This window comes from Rhea pennata, chromosome 2 (genome assembly GCF_028389875.1).
Source record: "Rhea pennata isolate bPtePen1 chromosome 2, bPtePen1.pri, whole genome shotgun sequence".
In the NCBI taxonomy this organism is placed as follows: domain Eukaryota; kingdom Metazoa; phylum Chordata; class Aves; order Rheiformes; family Rheidae; genus Rhea; species Rhea pennata.
Window position 1 is genome coordinate 38,388,623 of NC_084664.1, and position 26,790 is coordinate 38,415,412.

Sequence of the window (26,790 nt, forward strand, 5' to 3'; positions counted from 1 at the left end):
TGCCATGTGATGACAGACTTGCCTCAGACTTTCCCTTTGAAGGTGCTTAGCTTGCTGCGCTGGCCAGTGAAGGAGTGAATTTATTAGCTGCTGAGAAAGCTAGGAGGCCTCACTTAGAAGAGATAAACTAGTGATCACGAGGAAGAGATGTGAGAGATTTCTTTCCTGTCCCAAGAAAGAAGCTCCTTATCACGTCCATCCTAGTCAGAGCTTTGGGCCATCACAACCGCCGAGCGGAGAAGGAAAGCATAGGAGGGAAAAGAAATCCTGTATCAGACTGGAGAGCATAGTACATCCCTCTGCACAAGAGCTACTTGTATGAGTAACTCCTTTAGGGCAGTGGGACAGTATTTGTGAGAAGAATTACATAATATCTGGTTTATTAGATGATTTGTATCATTAGATTTTTTGTTTTACATTAACTTCCAAAAACAACCACACAGTTAGAGCTAAAATACAAATGTTTTTTCTGTTGCCTGTTGGTATATGTAGAGTTATTGCCTCTAATAAAACATGAGAAATAGCTGCATCCTGGGCGCTCACAATGCTGCAGGCAGGAAAGGGTTACAGGGAGGCAAAGCCTTCTCTCTCTGTAAGCGAGTCAGCTCTTGGATTTTGCTTCTGGATCTGACACTTTATACAATACTGGGGCAATCTCAGGTTTTTATTTCACCACCTGTAACTGGGTTTGACACCACATTTAGTGGCATTGCATGAACCGCCTGAGGTTTCATCATTAAACTGGCCCAGGGTGCTGCAGCCTGGGCACATACGGAGAAACTAGGGAACTTCCACAGTTTGGTCCAATGTTTACAAAATGCTTGGGGATTCCTAGAAAGCACCAAGTATTGTTGTTCAATCACAACAGATTGTGTCACTGATTCCCATGCCAGCTGCCTCATAGATGTGAATTAACAAGCCAAGTACTCAGAATATAAAATACTTTAAGTAGCGTAAAATTGTGCCTACTATTGGGGATAGCTGGTAAACCTTCCAACAGAGTCAGACTCTGAGACTAAAGAGAAGTTCCTGTTTGCCTGTTACAAAAGAAAATGTTCATATCTGAAGACTACCACCACTGCCTCCTCACATAAGTTAGCTCTTTTTCCTTGTTGACTGCATGAGGTTTGACTGAGCAATATGATTACATGTGAGTTTATTCAAAACCCAGACTGCTGCTGTATTAAATAAATCATCACAGGTCCAGAACAGGACCGCTTTCCATTTAAGTTTAATAGTAATTTCATGTTATGCTGCCACACATGTCAGATTTTCTGCAACATGACAGTAAATGCATTAGTTCTATTCTTTTTTGCTGTTGGCAATGTGATACCTGTAAACTTACGCTTCTTCTTTGCGGCTGTTGCTTATATGTATGATGGCAAGGAGTAAAACATATTGAAATAGTCTTGGTTACAATATTTATAGATTCTGAATGCATATTAAATTAGAAGCAAAGGAGGAACAGAATTACATGCATTTTGTAACAGTGTACTGTTAAGGCCAGAGCCGTTCCTGCCAACGCATCTGCAAATGTTTTAGCTCCTAGCTGAGAATCAGAGCAACATTGCTAAACATGGGTGGATGGTATAGTACAGCTGAAGTGTCACCCATTGAATGAAGAATCCCACAGAGAATCTGGCTAGAGTAATTAATGAATCCATTTGGAAAAGTCAGTGCCCTTCAATTAGCCTGAATGTAGCGAAGCAGATGGGATCCCATCCTCCAGGGAGAAAATTGAGAAAGATCCTAAGAAATACTGCATTGGACTGATTTATCTAGGTAATTATAAGCCTCATTTGCACAAAACTGTTCAATATGGCTGCAGTGAGAAAATTAAGAATTTATAAAATGTTGATATGTGGCCTAAACTATCAGTGGTAGTGGAATCATCTGTCAAGTGGGATCTCAGTTCAGAATATTAAACTAATCATCTGACATGAGAGGCTGAAAGGCAAACTTGGCCATGGAGCAGGGGGAGAGGGAATACATGTCTAGGGAACCTTTTGTTAAAGGCTCCAGCAAGCTCATCTGCAGTGGAAACATTCACTGCCATCCTAATTTGATATTGTGTCCTAGTTCAAAACATCCTGTAAGATTTTAGAGTTTCAGAACAAAGGAATGTGGCTAAAGAAACTTCAGAAAAATCCCTCTCTTTAAATAACAGGTAGTGGAGGAACATGATGAGGAAAGTAACAACAGCAGCTTTTGAGAGCATGTGTGTCCTACCTTTTCTCCAAGGAGAACCCTTATTCTTGTGAGCGGCCTCATTTTTAAGTCAAAGCATCACAGGACTCATTTGTATGAACGGGAGTTGCCCTGTGTCTTTGTAAGAGCTGAATGGGCACCTAGTACATATATATTTTAACTGTGGTTATGTGTGATGGAGAAGGAAGCTTGATGCATTTTAGAAGCAACAAGAGAAGAAGAAATACTGTTTATGGCAGCACTGAAGTCACATAGAAATTACAGTCTACAGTGCCCAGGGTGGGGGCGAGGGGGTTGGATTTAGGGGAGTTGCAGTGCAGCATCATGGATTTCTCAGATACTTTGCGTTAGAAACACATCAGCTCAGGTAGTTCTAAGCAGCTTTTTGCACGACATTTTCCAGTTTTGAATCAGCAGAGTTAGAAGTCTTGCACTTTTCAGCAAACAGGGAAAAAAACCTAACAGCCTGAGACAGGCAACCTCATCAGGCAGAGGAGCACGGAGTGGGTGAAGCAGGCAGGCTGAAGAAGAGTCAGGGGATCCTTCCTGCAGTACCTGGCACTGGCCAAAACCAGGCCAGTACTAGCCCTGGTAACTCTTCGGGTGAGAGCAGGAGCTGCCCTGCTGCAGCCCCGCTGCCACTCAGACCCTCCAAAACGCTTTCCTGCCTCAGAGCATTTCCATGCTCTTCCAAGGCCAGCTCTTTTTTCCTTCAGTTTTCTTCCTCCCTCACAAATGTCCCCTTTTTACAGATAACAAGCGTTAGGGCATGTCTGGGAATACCCCCTCCTTTCCCTTTCCGACCCCCTCCATCAGCTCGGTGCTATATTAACCTGTTGGTTTGAGCACTTCCCCCTCGAACTCAACATTCAAAGTGCACTCGTCAGTTTTAATGAATTAAGAAGATCGGCTCTGGGCAGACTGTCAGGTGTCAGAAATACTTGCAGAGCAGTGAACTGGCGGCAGCGAAGCGATGCTGCTCCAGTTTTAAGCCTGCGTTGTGCACGTTCGCTGCTGCACAAAGCACGTGTTGTTAAATCGGGTATTTTATTTTATTTTTTTTTTCTCTTTTCTTACCTCGGGAGAAATGAGCTGATGCAGTGATCGGCGTGCTAGTCGGAGCGGTCGGGGTGGGATGGCCCCCGTCACGGTCATCCGCTCGGCCTGACGGCAGGCAAGCTGAAGCTGGCACAGTTTGGCCTGTGGCTGCACCTTTGAGCCCTCCGCTGATAAATAAGCAGGCTAATTGAATTAATAAACAGATAGCTCTTTTTCCTGCCAGCTGGAGCACCATCCAAATGCGTGATAAATTATCTGTCAATGCCGTAACCGCAGGGAAAGAAATGGGAAAATTAGCTGCCTCCACCTTTCCTGGCTGGCCGCCCTCCCCACTGCCCTCCGCGGTGCACCCCTGCCTTGGTCTGCTCTCGCCCTCCTCTCCCCTCGGCTCTTGCACCTTGGCGTTTTTCCAGAGCGAAGGAGCCGTGAGCGGTGGGCTGCTCCCAGCGCCGGCTGCTCTGTGGGAAAGGGGAGGGGAGCAGCAGCATCCCGCATCCCCGTCCCACCTCACGGGTGACCCTCTCGGCAGCCTTGTCCGGCTTGGAAACGGGCTCGGGTTTGGATGCGTGAGCCCCGCGCCGGCTGGCCGCAGCCGGGGCGGCCGGGCTGTGCCCGGGCTCTGCCCGCGGGCGCGCCGGCCGCGGGGGAGCCCTCCGCGGTGACGGCAATGACGGGGCAGGACGGCTCGAAGGTTTGCGCCGTGCAGTCGTGACTCCTGCCCCTGCCGTGGTCTCTCAGAGCGCTGGCCACCTTCCGGAGGTAGCATCTACGCAGGGTCCCCCAGCTGCCCCCCGCAGCGGCAGGCAAGAAAGATTTCCCTGCTCCAAACTTCCAGCGGGCAGGATGCAGCTGGGTGTCGTTTCTGTTGCATCACCTTGATTTCCAGCATCCCGCGTGTAGGTGCTCTTGTTCCTTTCGCGGCCTGGCCTTTCTCTCTGCCTCCCTGCCTGAAGCAGCGAGAGGCGGGGGGTGCCGTGCAGCGCGGTCAGCGAGGAGACCGAGGCGCGAGTGAGATCACAGCGCCGCGGCCGTGCTCGGGACATGACATGTCGTCCTAGCGCGTATGTCAAACGAATCAGACAGCGGTGGTGTCAGGAAGATGGATAATGCTGTCGGCAAGGCTGGCGGACGAGACAGGAAGATGGGTTAAAGCACCAAAACAAGACGGCGTTCGTGGCTTTCTCCCGTGCTCATTAAAAGTACACGAGGAATTAAAAAAAAAAAAAAAAAAAAAAGGGAAGGCAGGGCAAGAGCAAGAGCAGCCGGGTCCGGAAGCGCTTTTCTAAAGACCAGGCTGTGCTGGGTCGGGTCGCGGCTGTCTGTCCAGGTGTGCAGCCCCGCCGGCCGGTCCGGCGCCGACCCTGCCCGCTGCTCCTCACAGGCGCGTGGGGCCCTGCGGAGGCCTTCTGCTGCCCGCCGCGGCGCCGCCAGCAGCCGCCTGCCCCGAGGCGCCGTGCTCGGTTCTGCCCTCTCTCCCTGGGCCGGGAGGGACGGGGACCGGGACCGAGCGCCGCAGCCGAGTGGGGCAGGATGCGCTCCGCGCTGCAGAGGAAATCCTCGACACGTGTCGGCCCCACACCTGCGCGCCCAGGCAGGCCCCTGACCCGTGCTCGTCCGTTCTGTGGCTAGCTGCTGTAGGAAGGCCAGCGCCGGCTGTCCAGAGCTGGCGGGATGAGTCAATGGCTTACCATGCAGACCACATCCTTCCCTTCCCCGCGGAAGGTGCTTTTCGGTTTGCCCTGACATGCTCTTCTGCAAAGCAGCACGAGCAAAGAGTAAGCGTGCCACGTCGAACAAGGGGGCAGCTGAAGTACTGCATTTCGGAAGTCACTGCGCGTTAGTCGAGCCACGGTGTGCAATGGGATGCATTCCTAGCTCCTTCAAACACAAGGTAAAGCCTATCAGCATAAATCGCTATGATGCTTTCTTTTGTCCAATATGAAAGAATATTTCCAGTTTCTTTTTTTTCTTGCTCTCTCTTCTTTCACACTTCAGCCATCTAAAAGCATATTAAGAAACCCCGTTGAACTGATGGGGTAGCCGGCGGCTTTGTGGCTGACTGTTGAGACGTTGCTGTTCCTGGATCCTCAAGTAGCTTTGAAATTCTGTGCATCTGACCCAACCTAAAGCTGTTTAAACACAGCTGATACGTGTGGGGTGGTGAGAAACAAGGTAGCAGCTTGAGCTGTGTCTGGATGAAGGGGGGCAGCACTGCAGGTGAGGAATGAAGGAGACCCGCTGGAAGGTTGCAACAGGGTGGATGAAGTCAGAGGAAGACTATTGGGAAAGGTGGCACGAGAGACCTTGCATGAGGATGTGAAAGGACAGTACATACCAACGCAGATTATTCATAATCTGAATCTGATAATTATTCGTGCAGATAAATATCAGCATAGATTCTGTTTACTTTATAACATTATATCTTTTATAAAATATAGTAATATTTTGTAATTTTTATAAATTATTTTCTTTTATAAATTAACACACAATGAATTGGCTCACACTCCTTACAGTTTATATACAGGGACTATGTGTCGTATGTGTGTGCATGCATTTAAAAGTTGCCAGTCACTAGATTGTCATAGGCAGATAACTGAAAGCTGTCTGCTGAGTTAAAATGTTATTTTCATTTTTCTGTCAAATGATGGAATTTGGCTTTAAAAATGTGAAGGAGCACGTAAGAATATTCTCATTCTATATGTACCTCTACTGTACCTTAAATTCCAGTCTTTTGTTCAGAAAAATCCATGAATGCTTTAAAAATGTTTCAGAAACCACTTGATATTAGAAATGACAGAGAAAAATAACTTCACCTGAAACTACATGATAATGAGACAAAGTCTAATTACCTGCATTGAATTCTTCAGTCAGGCCAATAGGCTAATGAACATCAATACTCCTTCACAAAGAGCCCTGGGATCCCTAATGGCTGTAAGTGGTCAGGGCTTTGGTTTTACGTTTCAGAGTCTGGTTGGTATAATCTTGAAACCAAATCTACAGATCAGATCGTATCCAGTATACACAGTCAGTGGATATATGTGTGTGTGTGTGTGTGTGTGTGTACATCCTTCAGCACTGCACATCTGGGATGAAATCAAAGCACTTTTAAGTGCATGTATCCCATTTTTGGCCTGCTAGTAGCCCTTTAAATGTGCTGGGTTTTATCCAGGAAAAATGAGTTTTCAAAATCACACTAGTGAAGGGGAAAAAAAAAAAAGTTTTATATACTTGGATGACATTTTTCTTTGGATATGAATGACTTAATCATAAGCAGCCTTAGTGAGAGGTGGGCGATGAAAGTTCAGGTGTCTTCAAACAGAGAAGGGATTTTAACCTGCATTTCTTGTTTCCTTGGTGAGTATATTATGACTGTGAGAGGGAAAAAGAAAGAACTAGCATCCAATCAGTCTTTGAGACCTCTTGAGGCTTCAGAGCAGTAATCTGTAGCAAGAAATTTTTACTGCGCTAATCCAATCTGATCTTTAAGTACAGATTAAAGTACCAAAACCCACAACCTTCTTTTCAATGTTAAAGAGTACTGTGATTTAAGGATTAGCTCCATATCTGGCTTGTATAGGCAAATCCCAAACTCCCTCTGAAATCAATTCCCGCTTGTTCTTATTTAATACAGTATTTGTTATGCGCTCAAGCAAGATATATATATATATTAGCAATACCAGCACTGTTCAAGCACTTCCCACTTTCATTGTACTAGAAGAGGAGAACATGATTTGAGAAGCCTAGTTACAGCGTTTGCTTGAGGAGTGAGGGAGACCTGAGCTGCAATTCCTACATCAGAGACTTTGCTGAAATATTTTATGTCAAATGTGTAGAAAGAGACTGCGCTCTCTCAGCTCTGGAATAGGCTGTAATCTGGGTTTTAAAGAGTATATCTAGGAGATGGACAGTACAGATTCAGGTTCCCTCAAGAAAATAAAGGCAGTGGAGCCCAGATTTTCCCATCTCCTTCCAGGGTGCTATTAACAGATTTATTGCTGCCCCTCTTTGCTGTGTTCTCCATGGACAACAACCAGGCAGGCATGATATGGGCATGTTCCATAGATAAATCTGGCAGAATAACTAAGCAAGAGACTGTCTATTTGGAGAATCAGAATAGAGGTAAGTGTGCCCACTGACAGCAGGCACAGACTGGGCCCCCAAAGAGCTGGGCACTCTCCTGCCCAAAACTTGGCTCTCCAGGGGTAGGTAACAGCTAAGCAGCAGCTTTGACTTCAGCACGTAGAAGGCAAATCAGGCAGAAGTTGCTAGTATTTTTTGGATCCTTCCATTGGTATTGTATGTTGAAATTGTATGACCCGCTATGCTAGGAATAAATCGTTTTACTGTCTAATATGTGATTAAATAATTAAATAGTACTTGTCATGGATACACAGGCAAGGACTGACTTCGACTTTGTGGGACTTAGAGATTTGCAGGAAGCTGAATTTACTATTCCTGACTCTTGCAAATCAAACCCAGTTATTTAACACTGCGTTAAGAAGTAAGTCATGCAAGAAATAGTATGCACTGAGAAGCACAAGCTGGGTTTCAGTTTATTTTCTGTCTTGATTTTAATCTTTTTATTTATTAAAAGTGTATGTAGAATAGGAACAGAGTATTTACTATTTTTCTGTTTCTAATCATTAAAAAGATGCTGCATTGCCCAAGGATAATGATGCTTACCTCCTTTGTAAGCTGCTTTGAGAGGAACAGAAGGAAATTGCTAAATGGAGTTGAGATGTAAACTCAGTGGAGTTTTCTGTGGTTCCTGGAACCGTGACCGTTCTCACTGAACTGTCGTCACCAGAAGATGCTCGTTCTGGCAAAGTATCCGTGGGCCACCCTGGCAGCAACCTGCATTGTATTACTTAAAGCTGGCAGTAATCTGCAGAGGTGTCACTTCTACTGATGTCAACGGGAAGTGAGGCCGCTCAGAGCTTCTCGGTGCTCCGGAGCTGAGAGATATTGGAGCAGCTATTGCGGCTGGCCCGTCCTTGAGCAGCATGATGTCTATTAGTTTTATTGCTGCTTTGATTGTTTTCAGTTGATTCTCACTGCTTTCAGCTGAAGATTAATTCAGTTTGTGTTTGGGAGGACAAGGGAACAAATTTGCTGTTTTTATTAGAAGCTAAGCTGAGCTGAAGGCTTGATGACGATCTATTGTTAGTGTTGTTACAAAATCCTGCTAAGCAGGCAAGAAAGCACAAAGGAAAGCAAGAATATAATTCAGATTTGCCAAACAGCCTGGGAATAATTAGAAGATTAGCAGTTTGGCACTGTTTACTGGCAAGTTGTGAATTAAATGCATCCCCCTTTTCTCTTTACATTTGTGTAATGTGTCACTTAGGTTCTGGATTTCATGTGCTTCACACACCTCTTACTCCTCCTTCAGTCAATATGCAATTTTGCTGCATGAGAAGTGTAGGAGCAAGCACCTAATGCAGCGTCAGAGGCTTTCTAATCACCAGTCTCTGAAATGCGGTCATAAGTATCTGCAGCTCACTTATTGGGTGGAGATGAATCACCTCCAATTTGCTTTTATGAATGTGAGTGGAACATTTTCTAACTGTCATTTCTGTTATTTACACTATGAAACGCTTGTAAGCAGCCAGCTATAAAAGACCTCAGTGACATTTATGCTTAAATTCTCTCATCGTAGTAGTAGTTTGAGGCAACAATAAAACTCAGTGTGATGCCTTAACGTATGCTGGGTGAAGTTCCGTTCTCAGCTCTGGTTAAAGCAGGCTTGTTAACTCTGTATTCACCTTGGGCATGCTGGTTAGATGGTCACTAGTACAAAAAGAAAATTTGATCACAGATGAGAAAATAGTATTAGTTCTACTGAAGTCCATGGTATGCGTGTAATGAAATTTGAGTAATCAAAATTTTTACCCAGGGTTGCTACCAAATTACAGACATGTAGGGATGTTTGATGTCTGTATTTTTCTGCTGTCTCTTCCCTCTGTAGTCTCTTCTCTCCCTGCAGGGAACTTTTTACATCTCTGTGTAATAGGAACTAGGATCACAGTCACTAGAGCAAGAAATGTCTTTGAGATCATATTCCATCTGCCTGCAGAGGCCTGATACAATCTCCAGATAAGAATGTACCAGACATTAAGCTGGTCTTATTTCTTCTCTCATTTAGTGGGATTTGGGCATGCAGGCCAGAAGGGGAAGTGAGATTTTTCAAGTGCTATAATACATACTTATTCAGAACAATGCAGTCCTATTCAAAACCAGAACTGCATGGCTGTCCCAACCTAAAACACAGCTGGATAATATAATAACTTATTGTTTGATACAGTGACAGATCACTCAGGTAATAACATCTGTACATTCGGAGGAGATTTTTCATTTTTCCACTCTAAAAAAATATGAGAAAGTGTTATTTTTAGTTATGTATTAGAGTATATTTTTATATTTTTATATATATATATAGAGACACACATATGCATATATACACACATACATATATACCCACATATATTTAATAAAACAAAAGTGATTAGAGTTTTTAGTGCTGGGAAAAGCGACCTCTAAAATGACGGTCTTATTTACCTTGTTTTAATTCTAACAAACTGGGAAAAAAATCTAGCTATTTTTCATTAGCAGTTTTGGAGAAAGAAAGGGAAAAAAAAATCCAAAAAAATCCACCCTTGAATTATGTCTCACGATGGAGAAAACTGGCAAAACAGCAAGTTCCCACCCAGATTGTGGAAGTGTACAGGGAGCTGATATTCTTTTTTCTCCTGATCTGAGATGCTTGCAGCTTATTTCTGACACGCTTAGCATTTGCCCAAAGATGCTCAAAGAATAAATTGTGGTCTAGGTTGATGTAAAGAAACATCAAACAATTCACTATGTCATGATGTCAGGCCTTAGATGGAGGAAAGACTATGAAAACTGTCTGTTTCCAGAAAACAATAATCCAGGTACAATAATAGCTTATTTGAGGTGTTTTTCCCCTGTGACATGCAGTTGGATGGCTTCAAAGTAAATGTGACAGTTCAGCATATAATTGTGAGGAATAGTACAGGGAACGCAATACTCCTGCCTGTGGAGCACTAATATCTATTGCCTCTATTTCCTCCTAACCATCAAACATGAAAGTTTATGTGCTTTTGGCTTCCTGTAGGATCAAGAGAGACCTTTCTTTATTCACTTCATCAGAGGCAAAGCAGATGGTATTTGGTGAAATAATTTCTACTGTTGTCTGTCTTACTGACAACCATTAATGCAAATGTCACGATCAAGTAGAAATCAGTTATAATCAGTGTTGGTTAGTATGTCAGTTTGATCAACTGGGAAAAAAAAAAAGAACAGTTAGGCCAAAAACCAGAAGCAATGAGCACCTGCAGTTCCTGTTGAGTGGGGACTCTAGGTTGCTGTGGATTTTTTTGAGAACTGTGCTATAAAAAGGAGGTAAGAGGGATTGTGCTCTAAAACCTGTCACTGAAGTTAGCAGAAATTTTGATTTTTGGTGAGAGCAAGTATGACTGAAGTTGTCTGTTTTAGCCCTATTTTGAGAATTGCAAAGTATCTACAGCTTCCAGTGAAATCAGTGATGTAGTCTGTGGAAAACTGAATGGCCTCAGGATTAGGTTCTTTTTCATAATTCCATGCTAGAGTTGCTTTGCTAATGAAGTCACTCCAGAAAGCTCAATTTTGATGCCATCATATTTTGCTTGACACTAAAATAAAACAGCTGTTTGCAATTAGCACACATAAAAAGAACAATAACAAAAATGCAGTCTTTGCTTCCCGCTCTGCACATATACAATGCAAAGAGTTCACTAAGCTCTGGTTATTTTCTTCCCCCTGCGCCCTAACTAAAACATCGAAAACAATTGATCTCGCTGAAGACCGAAAGAAAAAGATGTTTACAGTTCCCCAAATGTTTCTGATTGGCAGCAGTGACTCATTAATGAAAGATAAATGTCGCCCTGGGTGCGTGTGCATACAGGGCTCTTGCTGATGCAGAGCTGATCTAAGCATGAAGTTAAAGAGACGCGAGGGCTGGGCGCTCGCCGTTGCTGCGCTGGGACCCGATGAGGTAGAGAGCTGGTTTCGTACCAGGACTCAGATCCAGGGCAGCTGGCCCACCCTCCCGTTGGGAACAGTGAACAAGGAGCTTGTAAAATACACAGACCAAATGGAAATGACCCCTATTGACTGAAACCAGCTGCATGTCAGACCTCTCGCTGTCTCTCTTGATTTGCTATCTCAAATAAATGGATGTGGTAGAAGGGACTATGGAAAGAAAACAAAATAATTTATTCCCCTTGAAGTCGCGCCACACTAATAAGCCACAGTTTTTACAGCTGAAAAAAAAAAGTTTATTCACACGTTAAGTTTTTCCCTCCTTTTTTTTTTTTCCTTTGGCTTTGAAAGTATGCAGTTTAGAATGAGACATGCTGTAGCTCAGTTTCTGAGTTTTTTGACAAATACAACATTGGTAGATTTTGTTAGGGATTCATCATTTATAAAAGTGCGAGCTAATGAGAGTTTCGTTTTTTGCATTTTGATTGAGAAAGCACAATTACGACAGCTTTTGTTGATGCTTTGGCTTAGAGCTGTGTAGTGGCTCAGCCCCATGAAAAAGATCTTCGCGAGTTTTGAATAAGAATGACATGCAGAATGACTTATCTTATTCATGTGGCTTTTCCCCTGTTTTTCCCAATACCTCCTGGGTAACACCACTTATTTTGAGCATTGCAAAGAGCTGCTTGCAATAACCAGGGTAGCACTTGAATTCAGAAATGTTAAGGATGGCAGCTGCTCAAGTCCTCCATTTTAAACCCAGGACAGGTTATTGCCATCAGTGTTAAATTGAGCTCAGTTCTAACTTTAGAGGTAAGTACACAACATGAGGGGTGGGAGGTATTTAACCTGGCTGCTATAGTTGCATTGATCTTTTTTTGAGATGACTGTCAGTTTGTGACCCATGCTGTACTGTGATAATAATTTTACAGGTTTTCTCTAAAGAGATTTCTTGAAGTCACTACTCTTTCTTTAATGAAAATAAGGCACTAATATGTTTTACAAAAGCATCTTTTTTTTTTTTTTTCTGTAAGAGTTGTTCAGTCCAGAACTGCATCAACAAAGTTGCTGTATTCCAGTATAGCTTACAGCTCTGGGATGACCCTGTAATTGTGCTGAAGAGGAACCTTTCTTTACATATATTTCAGCTAACCAATTAATACATGAGGGGCCTATCCTGCAGTTCAAAATCTAGCAACCCTTTCATCATCCTCTTTTGCTGTTGTTGTTGTTGTTTGGGGGAAACCAGAAGGATCCCAGTGACACTAAGGACAGTTTTGCCCAAGTCTGGACTGCATGACCCTATGCAGTGACAGTCAAAAACATGACGAGAACAGAGCGAGGAATTAGCATGCAGTAAAAACACAGCAGGCGCTTGAACTTTACAGCAAAGAAAAAGGGTTTCAGGTTGAGACCACCCTCATTACTTTTATATCTTTCTGGTGAAAAAACAGGTTAGTTGCTAATATAACTGTAAAGTATTTCTGAGCTTTGAAATTTGAAAGGTTCATGTCAGTGCAATGTATTATCACTGTGCCCTTTAAATAATGCCAGTAATAGAAAGAAGAGGGGAACTATGTATGCTCCACCTTTATTTTATCAAACATTCTTTTCTAAAATTAAAAGAATACAAGTTTGGATGAAGTTTGTATGAAACTAAAGCTACTGAGCTGACCCAGTAGAGAAAGACGAGAGCCAGTTATTTTTCCTCAGAAGCACAATAGGAAATGCTAAACTGTTGAATTTCAATTCAGATGTTTACATCTTTACATATTCACAGCAAAAAAACTAGATCAGAGCCCAAGGATATGTTCTTCCTCAGACTGAAATAAGATGCTTTATATCAAGGGAACAACAACAACAACAAAAAGGCTAGATAAGTCGCAAAACACAGGGCAAGACACAGTTTCTACAAAAGTGAAGATCTTATACTGAATGCTCAGGACTTCATGTATTAATGTTAGATTCTCTTCTTTGTTCTGTTCCAGAGATTGAAGGCAGCGCTCACTCATCATCCTGCCGCCATGTCAAATGGAAATATGAACACCATGGGCCACATGATGGAAATGATGAGTTCGCGACAGGACCAGACGCCACACCATCACATGCACTCACATCCTCATCAGCACCAGACCCTGCCGCCTCATCATTCATACCCACATCAGCACCAGCATCCGGCGCACCATCCCCATCCTCAGCCTCATCACCAGCAGAACCACCCTCATCACCACTCCCACTCGCACCTTCATGCACACCCGGCACATCACCAGACTTCGCCGCATCCTCCCCTGCATTCAGGTGGACAAGCACAGGTAGAGCGTCATGCCATGCTGCATCGCTGAGTTTTGTTTTTATGTGGCATTGAAGCCTCATGCCTGTATTGTTTTGTCTTGCATTATGTCTTACTAGAATCAAGCCCCTCTGGCTACTCTTAAATGCCTGCTGCTGGTGGCTAAGAAGTGCAAACTTTGTGCAGAAAACAGTGAAGCAACAACTTGTTTTGTTGCTTAATTTGCTAGACATTTGTAATATCTTGCTTAATAAGAAGCTCCAAGGCTTTTCTGTGCTCTGATCTCTGCAAATTGCCACGTATTCTTTTATGGAAGAGGCATATGAAGGAGACTGGAATATTATATATACTGCTTAATAGGCTTGAACCTAAACCTCTCAGGCCAAGACTGTATGCAGTATGTGTTTTAAGTTCAGAAACACATAGCACAATCTTTAGTGAAGTAAAATGACATTGTGTACACATACTCAAAGGAAGAATTGGATCTGTATGTCTATGTATGTGTCGGAATTGGATCTGTGTGTGAAGATAGAACTCAATGATTTATCTGTTTTCTGTCAAGACTAGAGATAGTTTTAAGATAAAAACACTAGCTTACAGGAAAAGAAGAAGGTGTGAGACATTGCATGCAAACAGGCTGGTAGCCTCCAGCTGTGCAGTATAGGACAAGGCCAAGATTCGGTGAGAATGAAGGTAATAGTTGGTCAAGAGAAGATGAAGCCAGTCCATGAGGAGACTTTTCAGCCAGGAAGAGAACTTGGAACTGGATTCAGACAATGAGAATTCAATCAAAGCAATATGAGATGAAGATCTCAATTTTTGGACCAGAAACATTGACTTCAGCAATTTGGATGATCTCATATTTAAAGCATAAGGATTTAGGAAAATGTTTCTTGAACAAAACTAATGAGCAAGGATTTTAGTGTAGTCATTTTTAAGAAGAATTATATTTATATTTTAAGGTGATAGGCTTATGCACCAGGGAGGGCTCAGGAGAAAAAGAATGCTCTGGAGCCAGTGACTGCAACGTGTCAGATCTGGGGAACAAATTTAAGGAGGACAAGTGTGTAGAGCACAGAAGACAAAGAGAAGTGCCAGCCATAAGAAGTTCAATCTGTGAAGTATTGTATTGCTTGCAAATACCTTTCAGAGAAGCTCTTAGAAAACATTAAAGAAAATGAGAGGATTTGGCTGACATCCCAGTGTCCCACAACATTAACTATTTACTAACATCTAGCTTTATTATTGCAGGGGCAGCAAGCACATGGGATTTCCCTAAAGCATTTGCTAATGTAAAATGAATTGTCAGCTTTAGAGAAACAGTCTAAATAAGAGAGACGCAGACTCCCCTGTGAGAAGATGCCCAGAGCTTTCATAAGTTTAGTTCAGTTTTTACTTTGAGAATTCAATTATTTTCCCATCTGTTAATGAGTAATTTTCCTTGAAGTTGTTTAAAAACTCCAATAAAAAGACATTATCTCATAACAGAGAAAGCAAAAGCAACCTGATGGGTGTCCTGGAAATTTGTGAGAGAGTAAGGATGAAGCTGGTGCTTAGCAGACTGAGGACTCCATACATGTGATGGAGGAAGTCACTTAACCTCCCTGAGACTTTTAAAATGATGGTAATAGTTTTGACACCCCTCACCAAGGAGGTTGGGAGGGTAAACATGTCAAGGCACATGAGGCAGTCAGAAACCTCAGTACTGGGCACCACTGCAAAACTTCCATGTTATCGCTTTTAATAGGTGAGGAGAGAATATGGCTACAAAAGAAAATAAACCCACCAATTTTAAGGCTAAGATGCCAGCCAGTGAGTTAGTGTGCTACAGCTGCCTTTTTTCCCCTGGGTGATGTGCTGCTGAAGCCCTTTTTATTCATATCAGTTAGGACAGCCTGAAGTTCTTATGCTTTCCATTACTTATCAGTGAGGAACCCCTAAAGATTTGCAGGTAGCCAGCAAGAAATACAGGCAACAAGATGGCAGACTGGACTGGCAGCCCCAAAGCTGGATCAGATTTTTTCAGAATCCCAGCATCACACAGTCCTTGGAGATGGGCCTGCAGGGTAACATGAGCTTTGCAGTGCACAGAGTGTCACTGGAAGCAATGAGCCTCATCAGGGATCAAGGAGGTCTTCATGTTGACAGGGGGTATAAGTGTCACCAAGAGGCTGGGACTGGCGGGTAATGGAAGATGAGTCTAAGCAGGGTTCCTCAGGTCAGCTGCTTTCCTGGACGGCAGCGCTGTTGCTGCCTGTCTGCTCCCATGATGCAAAGACAATAGGGATTTCTGAAAAGATGCCCTAATGGGCAGAAAAGAAAGGTTTGCTGAGTAATAAACACTTGGTTATTACTTTCTAAACCCATCCATAGTCCCCGTGGCATTGTCCTCTTTGGGGGTCAGATTGCTTCAGCAGACATTAATTTTATGGTGCATTTTACTAATTATTAACCTCCTTATTCTTCTGAGCCAGATTCCTCAGTTCCAAGCCACCTGCCAAGGGACAGCATGATCCACATTGCTGTGAGCTGTGTGCTCCCATGCCATAATTTTTGTCACTCTACACTTCACCCTTCTGTAATGTCAGAATTCATTTCATGCTTTTCAGCTACCATTTTGATACACATGAGCCTAATGAATTATGTTTTGCTAGAATGAATGAATGGGAATTAATTTTGTAGTTAGCATTACAAAGAACAAAGTGTTGGATCAAGGATCAAAGCAGAATTCACCTTGTAATGCGTATCTTTCTCAGACAGATGTTTTACCAGGTTGTAGCTGTTACTGCAGAAGGATGTTGTTATTGCTGTGTTTGTCATATTATCATTTCTTCATATCAAATTTACCAGAGTGATAGCTTAAGCAAAGATGGGGTTTGAATGTTATTTCCTTCTATTAGCTCTCCTAAGTTTGTGTTGATTATAGATATGCAATAAGCATTCTATGAAAGCAAATTAACCATGTTTTTAGTATAAATATATATTTTTTTCTTAACTGAGCATATACTTACATAGGCAGGACTGGAAAATCATGCTAGAAAATGTTGCTTAGACAGTTATCAAGATACAACCTAACAGATTTCAGAGTTCAGTGCTATTTAGTAAGATTCAATTAATTCTCTCATGTGACATTGTTAGTAATGTTAATAGTAGCCTTTATAATTAATATCTGCCAGAGATGGAGGGAAGATTTTCTTCTTGTTCCGAAAATACGCTCTAACTGCCCAAACACTGACTAGTACATTCTGAAAACAAAATGACTCACTATTTATTCAGGAGAAAATGACCATATGAGGGGAAGGAAAGACGGTAAAAAAAAAGAAAGAGGATGGTATAGTTACCTTCATCTGTCTGTGCAGCAGGCCTGACTGGAAGATTTAAGAGAGAGAGTAACTTTTTATGCTGGAATGAAAAGGAGAAAACTAAGATAAGGAAAGCTTTTGGTGTCCAGAAATGTAAATAACAAAACTCTATGAAGTCTTAGAAGGTGTCATATGCAAGAAAATGAAGAGCTCTTGATGAGATGTTGGCATTGAAGGGGATTGCTGACGCCCTGTCGCTCCGACGTGCTGCCGAAGGGGCCACAGCAGCTGGGAGCAGCTGGCGGCCCCCAGCAGACATTTCCTGGGGCCGGGGTTGGGGCCGTGCAGGCAGCCACGCGTCTGCACAGCCCGGGCACTGGCAGTGGCTGCCTCCGGGCCCCGGGCTCCCCGGGCCATGGCACTGCATAGCCTGGGCCTGGGATAGGCGCTTCTGCCAGCGAGCATAAGGACTTCCTACAAATTGCAGTGTTAAACATCATTCAGATAGTGTGGGGCAGCTTCTTTATTTTTAGTTGTCTTTTTTTTTTAGTATTTTTTCTGTTCCCACCAGTGACACTCTCTGACTGTGCCACATAAAGCTGGGAATCCGCTTGGCTTTGTACGAAAGGCGTTTGCAGTTGCACGCTAGAGTTGCACACAGGATTGCCGCTGTAGTGGACTGAAGTCAGCTGGGGGAGGGAGCAAACTACTCCTCACAGTCTGTGGCCCGATTCGAGACAGGAAATCCACCTTGCAAGACGCTAGTATCGGTTTAGTTGAGACAAGCAGATGTATTAGGCAAACATGTTAATCGCCAGGCTTGAAATTCAGGGCTCGGTCTGACACAGTGCCGAGCACGTCCCCTCCCTGAAGTCAAAAGGAAGCACCTTGGAGGGTTGGGCCCACGCCAGGACGGCAGGGTTAATTTTGAGTCAACAACTGAGGTTTCCAGATCGTTCCCGCCCGTGCTGGGGCTGCGGCAGTGGGAGCAACGCCAGCCCGGCCTGCGGCTTCGAGTCCCAAAAGGCAGAAACCCCACGGGCCAGGGTCACCGGGCCGAGGCAGCCGGAGAGGCAGAAAAGCAGTCCCCAAGCGGGCTGTCCCCGGCTGCACGGATTGCCTGACAACCACTGGACTTTAAGGCAAATACACATCTGTGACAGGGTTTCACTACGTGGGGCTGCTGCCACCACCTGCCTTTTCTGTGCTGGCCGAGGACAGCTCCTCCCAGGAGCGGGATGGGTACTCGCCGTCATTTGGGAAGGCATCGATCCGTATCTTTCCGTAATATCACAGCAAAGAGGCTGGGTATGGTGCCCCTTTGCCATTGAAGCCAGGCTGCTGGATAGAAGGGAGGACAGCGGTCACGGCGGTCAAAAAGAGGGCGAACGAGAGCACTTGGGAAAGGGGACTGTCGTAGTGTCTCCATGCAGTGCCAGGATACCAGCCTCCCTTCCAAAATGCAAGCTTGGGGTTAAGTACCCTTAAAAATCCTCTTTTATTGAATCTTGTTGTGGGCACTGGGATTTGCTGGCTTTTAACGGGAGAGCCTTCCTGCCTCTCATAATCTCAGCCTGCGCTTTCCAGGGTCTGCACAGGCAGTAAGGGCACTGAAGCTCACAGCTCCAAAGGCTGTAAAGCCTGAGAACGCAGATGGGTAGAAATATCATAAAATTTTGGAAGCAATTAAAAAAAAAAAAAAAAGAAGAAGAAGACTGAAAGAAGGCCTCTACAGTCTTCTGCCTTGATTAAAACAGTTGCTGTGGGAAACTTGACATTTCAGTTTGAAATAAGCGGCAGCACAGAAAGTACCTCAGCAAAATGTTTTTATATTTTTAATAGCTGCAAAGGAAAAAATATTTTCCCTGCTAATACTCAGAGAATCATTTCGAAAAATGTCCCCTTTGACCATGGCAGCTCTTTGCCAGCAACTAATTGAAGTGGCACCTGGTGAAGCCTTTCAACTCATGCCCTCTTCAGGCTTTGCCAGAAAGCCTGCAGCCCCACACCGCGAGTTTGTGAGCTTCCTCTTGCCCTTTCGGCCTCGCCACGTGTAACTGTTCCTCTCCTCGCCCAGCCTCGCTCACCCTCCGTGTTGCATTTTCCCCCCCGCAAGGTTTCACCAGCAGCCCAGCAGATGCAGCCCACTCAGACAATACAGCCGCCACAGCCGACCGGCGGGCGCCGGCGAAGGGTGGTGGACGAAGACCCCGACGAGAGGAGGCGGAAATTTCTGGAGAGGAACCGAGCCGCTGCCACGCGCTGCCGACAGAAGAGGAAGGTCTGGGTGATGTCACTGGAAAAGAAAGCAGAAGAACTCACCCAGACAAACATGCAGCTTCAGGTGCGAGCTCCTGCCGGCCTCCCCGAGGGCACGGAGGTGCTCTTGTGCTGGCAGCGCTTCGCGGTGCCACCGGTCCCCTGTCGCCTTCGATGCTACCGCCACGGGCTAGCTTCATAACGAGACTGCAGGCAAAGCTGATTAATCCAGATGTATGTGGCTCAATTAAAAAAATAATAATAATTGTAGCAGGATAAGCCAGGAAAAAGCAATCCTGGGATTTTGAAGCCTTTGCTGGATTGAGTTGTATTTATTTTCTTTTGTCACTTTTTGGAAGTGTCATTAACTTAGCTATAAAAGGCTTCTTCAGAACAGGGCCTGTAGCTCAACCCTGATTCAAAGCCGGTGAGAGAGAAGCATAAAGAGGAGCATAAACAGAATGGCCTCTCGGTGAGGGAGCGAAGGGGAGCAGAGGCATGTAAGTGGTCTGCACACGACGATAAAAGCGCAGGCAGTGGGAACGGTGCTGCTTTTACAGCGGGCACGGCACTTGCGACTGGTCAAGAGATGCGCTCGCGTGCTGCCATTTGCACGACCGCGCGCCCCCGAACCCCAGAGCCGTGCCTTACCCGGTGCGGCGCCGGCCGGCCGCCCGCTCGCCGGCATGTCCGCGGTGCTGGCAGCCGCTCCGCTGCGCCGCGGAGCTCTGCAGGCGGCGCTTTGCCCCCAGGGTCGTGGCCTCTGGTGCTGATGCAGAAAGCCGGAGTGTTTCCTAAGGGCGTTAAAACACTGACTGAAGTATCTCTGCTGATAGCAGCGAACAGTCAGTTGACAGGGCGGTTTCTGTCAGGAAATCCAGAAGCCAAATTGCCTTCAGAGAAACAGTTATAAAATAATGTCATAGACAAACGTCAACGTAAACCCAGCATACAAACGCCGAATCTGCCAGTGCCTTTTACAGCTGCATTTTAGCCGAGCTGTGTAGAGCAGTTTGTGTTCTTAGATTAAACATCGCAGAACGGTGTGCTTTCAGTGTTGTGGCAAACTAAATCCACTATTTCTTTTCTAGAACGAGGTTTCCATGCTGAAAAATGAGGTAGCACAGCTGAAACAGTTATTGCTAACACATAAAGACTGTCCGATAACAGCTATGCAGAAAGAATCACAAGGATATCTAAGTAAGTAGCTGGTATGTTTGCACTGTCTCCACACTAGTCACAAGAACGACAGAGTTTCTAATTCTTCCCTCCAGAACCCCTTGTTGTTCTTATTATCGCTTGAACCTGCCGTCTCAAACATCATCTGAGCCACCCAATCTCCTGCCCTTATTTAACCAGCCCCGCTCAAAAAAAAGCCACGGTTTACCTCAAACAAAACCCAGCTAGCTTTCCCCACCCCTCCATTCTGCAAGGAGATGCACCTGGATGGACGCTTGCTCCCATGTGGAGGATCCCCGTTGAACTCAGACTCCAACCCTGCAAGAGTACTCCTGGGCACAGTGCTGCCAGTACATTAAAATAACTCTTGAAACGAAAGGAAAGTTAAAAAGGAAAGAATTACAGTTCTCTCCAACGAAAATGGTACTGTGCTCTGACTCAGACGTGGCACGGGTTTTCAAGGTTTGTTCTTTTTTAACTCTTCTCTATCATTAAAAAAAAATCAGATCTAATGGAGACATTGAATCAATTCTGTCTAGTTAATGCATTTTGCAAGAATGGTAATTTAGGGACAAATTCTTTGCTTGGCTCTAGAACAGCTCAGAAGAACCTCAGGGCTGGGTTAATCTTAGCTAGATTGAGGCATTCTCTTAAAATAGAGCCCATTTCTATCTCCTCTGCATCACTATGCATCTGGCTCTTTAACAGTACTCAAATAAAAAATATATAATTGAATTACATGCCTGTCAACTGTTGCTTGAATTAAATTTTCTGTACTGCAGTGCACTGCATTGCAATTTAGATTTCTGCTGGAGCAAATAAAGCATTTAAGCATCCCCACATTGGTTTCATACACTTTAAGATATTAGACTCTTTTCAAGATCCTAGCTCCTGAAGTCAGCTTAATATCAGAGAAAGTAATTTAAGAAAAAAAGAAAAATCCCCCAAATCAAAAGACAAAAACTATATGACAACTATAAGTTTTGAAATCCTAGGACTTCTTAGTATCTCAAGTTGTTAGCATTGCTGCCTTAGCAGTACATCCCTTTACCAGTACTATAACCCAGCTGGGGGTTTCTTCACTGAGGGATAATTTAACGCCTGCTGTCTTTTTCCCCTCACCCCCTTCCTAGGTCCTGAGAGCAGTCCTCCTGCAAGCCCTGTCCCAGCTTGCTCCCAGCAGCAAGTCATCCAGCACAACACCATTACCACTTCGTCCTCCGTCAGCGACGTCGTGGGGAGCTCCACTCTCACCCAGCTTGCCAGCCACAGAACAGACATCAACCCAATCCTTTAAGACTGACTGATCAGAAACTGCTGTGGGAGTGTGGTAGTGTATCAAAGCGTCCTCTGTGCTAAGGACATTTTCAACAGTAACTCAAGCCTGGAAGATTCCTCAGTCCTTGAAAGACTCTGGCTTGCATTTTTATAGTTATTAAAATGTCTTTTATACTTAGTTACATAAAAGGGAGTTATGCAATTAATATGCTATCAGCTTGAGAAATGCTTTGGTGCTTTCTCCAGTTTTTTTTTGGTACCAGTTACTTGTTTATAAACCTAACCGTTTCTGTACATAGTCATGTTTCCTTCTCACCAATCTAGCCTGAAGCCTCAGAAATACGGAGTTGTGTTAAACTGCAGCTTGTTAGCTGACATGAGGCATGAAAAGTATTAAACAGAGTCATATGTAGGTAACTAGGATTAATTAGGCTATAAATATAGAGAGAGGGCATCTGCTGACAGCATAATAAAAAATGAGTTAGCGTTGTGCTATCACCAGAACCCCATCTTGTATTCAGAGCCTCTTTCAAAGTGGTTATATAATACGTGGCTATCAGAACAAAACCCCAAATAATGTGCTCTTTTGTCTAGCTTTCCTCCTTCAGCTCTCTATCGCCCCTGTCCTTTTTGTCCTTCAGTCATTCTTACATCTTCCTTTTCCCTTTCCAAACCCTCTACCCTTTTCTTCTCCAAGCTTCTTTCTGCTCTTTTTTCATTCCAAGAATTTCTCACTTCTTTTTACTCCCTTTCTAAGAACAGTGATGAAGAAGCAAAGACTTCAAGCCCACCTAAAACTGTTGGCACGGTTGCTCCTTTCACTAGCTCTTCACCCACAGCTACGCTGCACTGAGCATTTGTGTTTTAAAAAATAGAAAAGCTCCTGATTTAGTGTTTTTAATAAACAGTGAAAGGTGAAAGCAGTGTAGTCACAGGTGAAGCACGATTGAGAGCCAGCTGTGTTGATGCTAGCAGCCATATAAGCTTGTAAGGTAAATGTCTGTGGCACGGTACAGGCATAGCAAATAACACCTGAGAATTACAGCAATTTTTTTGCGCTGCCAGTCACTGACATAGAAAATCCATGTAGTATATAATAATTCAGAAAAGTTCTGTTCCTTAACCTGGTTACATTGTTTTATCATCAAATGCTAACAGCCTTGGATTTCACAGGCTATAAATGAAAAATAAATCAGTCTAACTATTCTGACCAGTTGGAAAAATGCCATTTTTAATTACCAGGGAAAGACTTGTTCTTTGCAGGCATTTCTTTAAACATACATGGACTGGATCTTTAGCTGGCAGACATCGGTGTAGCTTCACTGACTTTAATGGCACTTATGCCAGTTTACCACAGGTCTGTCTCATTATGACACTAAAAAAATAAAAAAGAAGAATGCAGCTGCTAGAAAGTACTGCAAGAATGGCAAATTCCACTACACTCTCTGGGTGAAACTCAGTCCTGCAAAGAGGGTCTATAAAAGGGCCTTATGGCACAATTAAGGTTTTTGTTTGGACTATGTGCCAGCCCATCAGCACTACTGATTTGCATCCCAGAGTAGTACCAGTGATTGATGGGAAAATCAGACGAAGATGATGCCAGTTAATTATGTTACCTTTCAGCATACTGGGACCTGATTTTGCTCTCAAGTCTGTCAGTGGCAAAACCTTCTGCTGGTTCCCATGGGAGCAGGATCAGGCTCTGAGATGGTGATAAATGTTCAAACATTCTGAACTGCATTTTTAATAACAAAAGCTAATTAATGTTATTCCTGGCAAATACTGTAGTCCTGCACATACTTTGTTCTGAAGCTAAGTTCTTGCTCTCAAAGGCTGTTTCTTTGGTATGAGAGGAGTAGTAGTTTTAAAAGGGTGACTCTTCTCAGTGTGGGGAGGGAGAGTTAAACAAATAAAGCATGAGGCACTGTAATGAGCAGAGCCCATTTGGAAGGAAAAGTAAAATTCTGAGGATCATTCATTTCTGAATTAGTTCATATATTGGTAACTAACTTTTTATCAGTATTCTTTAACAGCTGTCTTTCCATTTATGAATATACATTCAAAAGAAAAAAAATTTAATGTACAGTGTAAATCTTGACTTGATTATATAGTCTAAGAACCAAAAAAAATTACGAAAAAATAAAAATGTAAAGGATTTTCTATTATATTTTAGACAAACATATACTTTTAAAATGTTTTAAATACTGAATCTATAATTTTTTTTAACCTCCGGTTGTAATAGCTAAATGGTTTTGCTTCATCATGGCTCCCAAAGGAACTTTTTCCAAATTTGCAGTTGAGCAAAATGTTCCAGTTGAGTATCCACAATGTATAAACAAAAAGCATTTCCCTGAATTTCATTATTCACCATGAAAAATAAAATGTCATCGTAGGATTAATTTAAAAACTTTCCCTCTATATGGGTAGCACTTAAATGCATTTAAAATAAAAATCAAGGTTGTTGGTAATATTAGATTACCCAGTTGTGCTACAGTGCACTAGAATTAAGGTTTAGCTTCATTTTTATTCAGTCTCCTCAATTAAAATATTTAGCTGTTAAACTGAAAGCCTCTACATTAAAAGAAAAAAAGCAAAAAAAAAAAAAAAATACAAAAACCTTGCCTAAGTTTTGTTAAATTCAGCAACTTGACAGTTTGACTGATGTGTATTATATATAGCTCAATTATTTCTTTTTTTAATGCTAACTAGGCAAGCCAACCACACATGTTGGCCTAAATGTGTAATTACAATGAAATGTCTCCTCTCTATACTATTGGCCTTTAGGTATAATCATTGCTAGTGATGTGGAAATAAGTAAAGGATGAAAAGCTATTTGCTATTGCTTCTTGTAACTCTGTCGCAGGTTCACAGGCCAAGACAACATGCAGCATATTTATATTAGCTATATTGGTAAAAGGACCAACCATATCAGGCACCTTATATTATTCATCAGATTCACTTCCACATTAAAATATGCTTGTTTTCTGAAGGACTGGTCTTGCAGCCCTCACTTTATGTTGCTAGTGCCTCCATACCCCGGAGGCTGTCTGAGTAAGGGCTGCAGGAAAAGCCCCACCGTCTGTGCTGTTCGGTTACGGTTTCGGTGGAAGTGGTCTCCTTCTAAGCACATCATTCGAAATGCACTTACCATGCTCTTGCATTCAAGGAGAAATCCCGCTTTTTCATCAGCTACTAGTGGAGACTGACACGCTTTTCTCCTGCCTTTGGAATTCAGCCCATTGCAACGCTTGCCGGTCTCTGTACCCATCTCATGGCTGGCGTGGACTACTTGGACAACTTCCCTCTTTCGCCTTCCCCAGGGTTAACAGGGCGGCGAGTCTCAGCGCACTTCTTATTCAGAAGGAAGCCTCCAAATGTTTAAGGTATTTCTGTGGACAGCATCTCTCGTTGTGCAACATCGGAAGTACGTTGGAAATCTCAGCCACAGACAATTGCAATACTTTTATCGCAAAGAAACTATGCTGTGATTCAGTTCTTTCTTTCCCACCCCCCTTCCCCTGACTCAATTTATGCAAGCCATATTCCTAACACTGCCTGTGGGAGACAAGTAGTTTGTGTGCTATCATGGTGTGTTTTATAAGGACGACGATGGTGATTTATGGAGAATTTCATGCTGTTTTGAGTTAATTCCTGCTACGAAACTAAATGTTTGCTGCCCATGTTCTGAATAGTGGAAAGTCAATGGTTCAGTGCCTCAGTACGTGTGGATTCAGTGTGTTAACTGACTCTGTCCTGTTAACTAACAAGCCAGCCATAACTGTTGTTAAATGCCCAACTTTTGAGGATTCATATTTTTTTAAGCAACAATATTTAGCATTTAAAACTAGCCTTTTAGTTTAGGCAAAATGTGCTTTTTAGCAGCTAATACCTTTTTTAAAAAAAAGCATATAGAGTGAATTTATGAAAATTCATGAGGACCAAAGCAATTTTAAAACAGGAATCTATTAATTTAGTATTCACATAGAATTTTATAAAGTATTTATTAATAAATGTTATTTTAACACATTCCATTTGAACAGTATTCTTGTACAGAATCTGTTTGTTTGTTTTTTAAGTTACAATATTAGTTTTGCAATAAACTACTCTAGGTGTGTGTGCATCTTAATCTTTCAGGGTCTCAAGCAGAAGCCATCCATCTAAGATGGAAAAGTTTGCTGAGGTCAGTTGTACAGAAATTCCTAGAATTAAATGTTTTCCTTAAAGCAGCATCTGCTTTTTTTTTTTTTTTTGGTAGCAACAAAACAAATTATAAACCTTCCGTTGTTTCTTTTTTATTGGAAAAAGTGCTTTCTCATTTTAGAAAGCACAGGTCAACATATAACTGGAAAGTCTGTCTTTGTTTTTATTTTTTTCCTTTTTTTTTTTAAGGTTGATTATATACATCACCATGGAAGATCTAACTCCATCCTTGTTTCTTTTCTAATATCACATAGTGAGTTGCACTATACTGCCTTATCATTGCCTCTTCTGTCCTTTTACTGAGTGTTCCTTAGATTTAGACCATTGAAACTCCATTATACATCAGATAAAATTACTGGAGAGGGAAGAAGAAAAAAAGATTGATCTGTAGACATGAAAACTAAACTGTGCCTATAAACAAAACCAGTTACAACTAATTAGTATCTTATTTCTACATTTCAATTATTTATGTTTTTTAAAATTGCACTTTAGCTCTCACTTTTTCTTGCTCTCCCTTGTTGAATCATTTATAATACTCTTGTAAAACGTTTGCACCAGATACATTTATATGCTTTCACTGGTGGCATATCTACAACTTGTCTCTCACACCTACCCAAACGGAGAAGCTGAGAACAGCCAGTCTGCAGTGTGACTTGGACTTTACACCCTCTTCATGATAGCATATAAATGTTTTATTATGCAAAGTGTGTGAGGCAGCATCTAAGCTACATTTATAATCTCTCATCCTGAGAACCAAAGTGTCCTGTATATCGTAGGTCAGGAGACTGGCTGTGTTGTGCATTATAATGCACTTTTGACTGTTGTCCAACCCACAGTAGCTGTGAAGCTGCAGTGGTAACAGTGGCCATACAATGTATTAGACTTCTAAATCAATAAAATGTGTTGCCTTATAACTTGACTAGGGACAGCACCTTTAAAAAAAAAATAAGAGACTAAAAACTTCTAAGGACAAAC

At 42.9% G+C, this 26,790-nt stretch overlaps 1 protein-coding gene across 4 annotated transcripts in view; it reads left to right on the forward strand.

Moving 5' to 3' along the window:
- Positions 1-25,566, forward strand: part of CREB5 (cAMP responsive element binding protein 5) — a 254,832-nt gene extending 229,266 nt beyond the window's left edge. For 3 of the 4 annotated variants that reach the window (XM_062569259.1, XM_062569260.1, XM_062569261.1), the window contains 4 exons: positions 13,296-13,619; positions 19,016-19,243; positions 20,250-20,358; positions 21,471-25,566. In XM_062569259.1, coding sequence (XP_062425243.1) covers positions 13,296-13,619; positions 19,016-19,243; positions 20,250-20,358; positions 21,471-21,634 — 825 coding nt within the window. In that variant the 3' untranslated portion in view covers positions 21,635-25,566. Of the gene's footprint in view, positions 1-13,295; positions 13,620-19,015; positions 19,244-20,249; positions 20,800-21,470 lie in introns of all 4 variants that reach the window. The other variant, XR_009957588.1, reaches the window with a different exon arrangement.
- Positions 25,567-26,790: the final 1,224 nt, after the last annotated feature.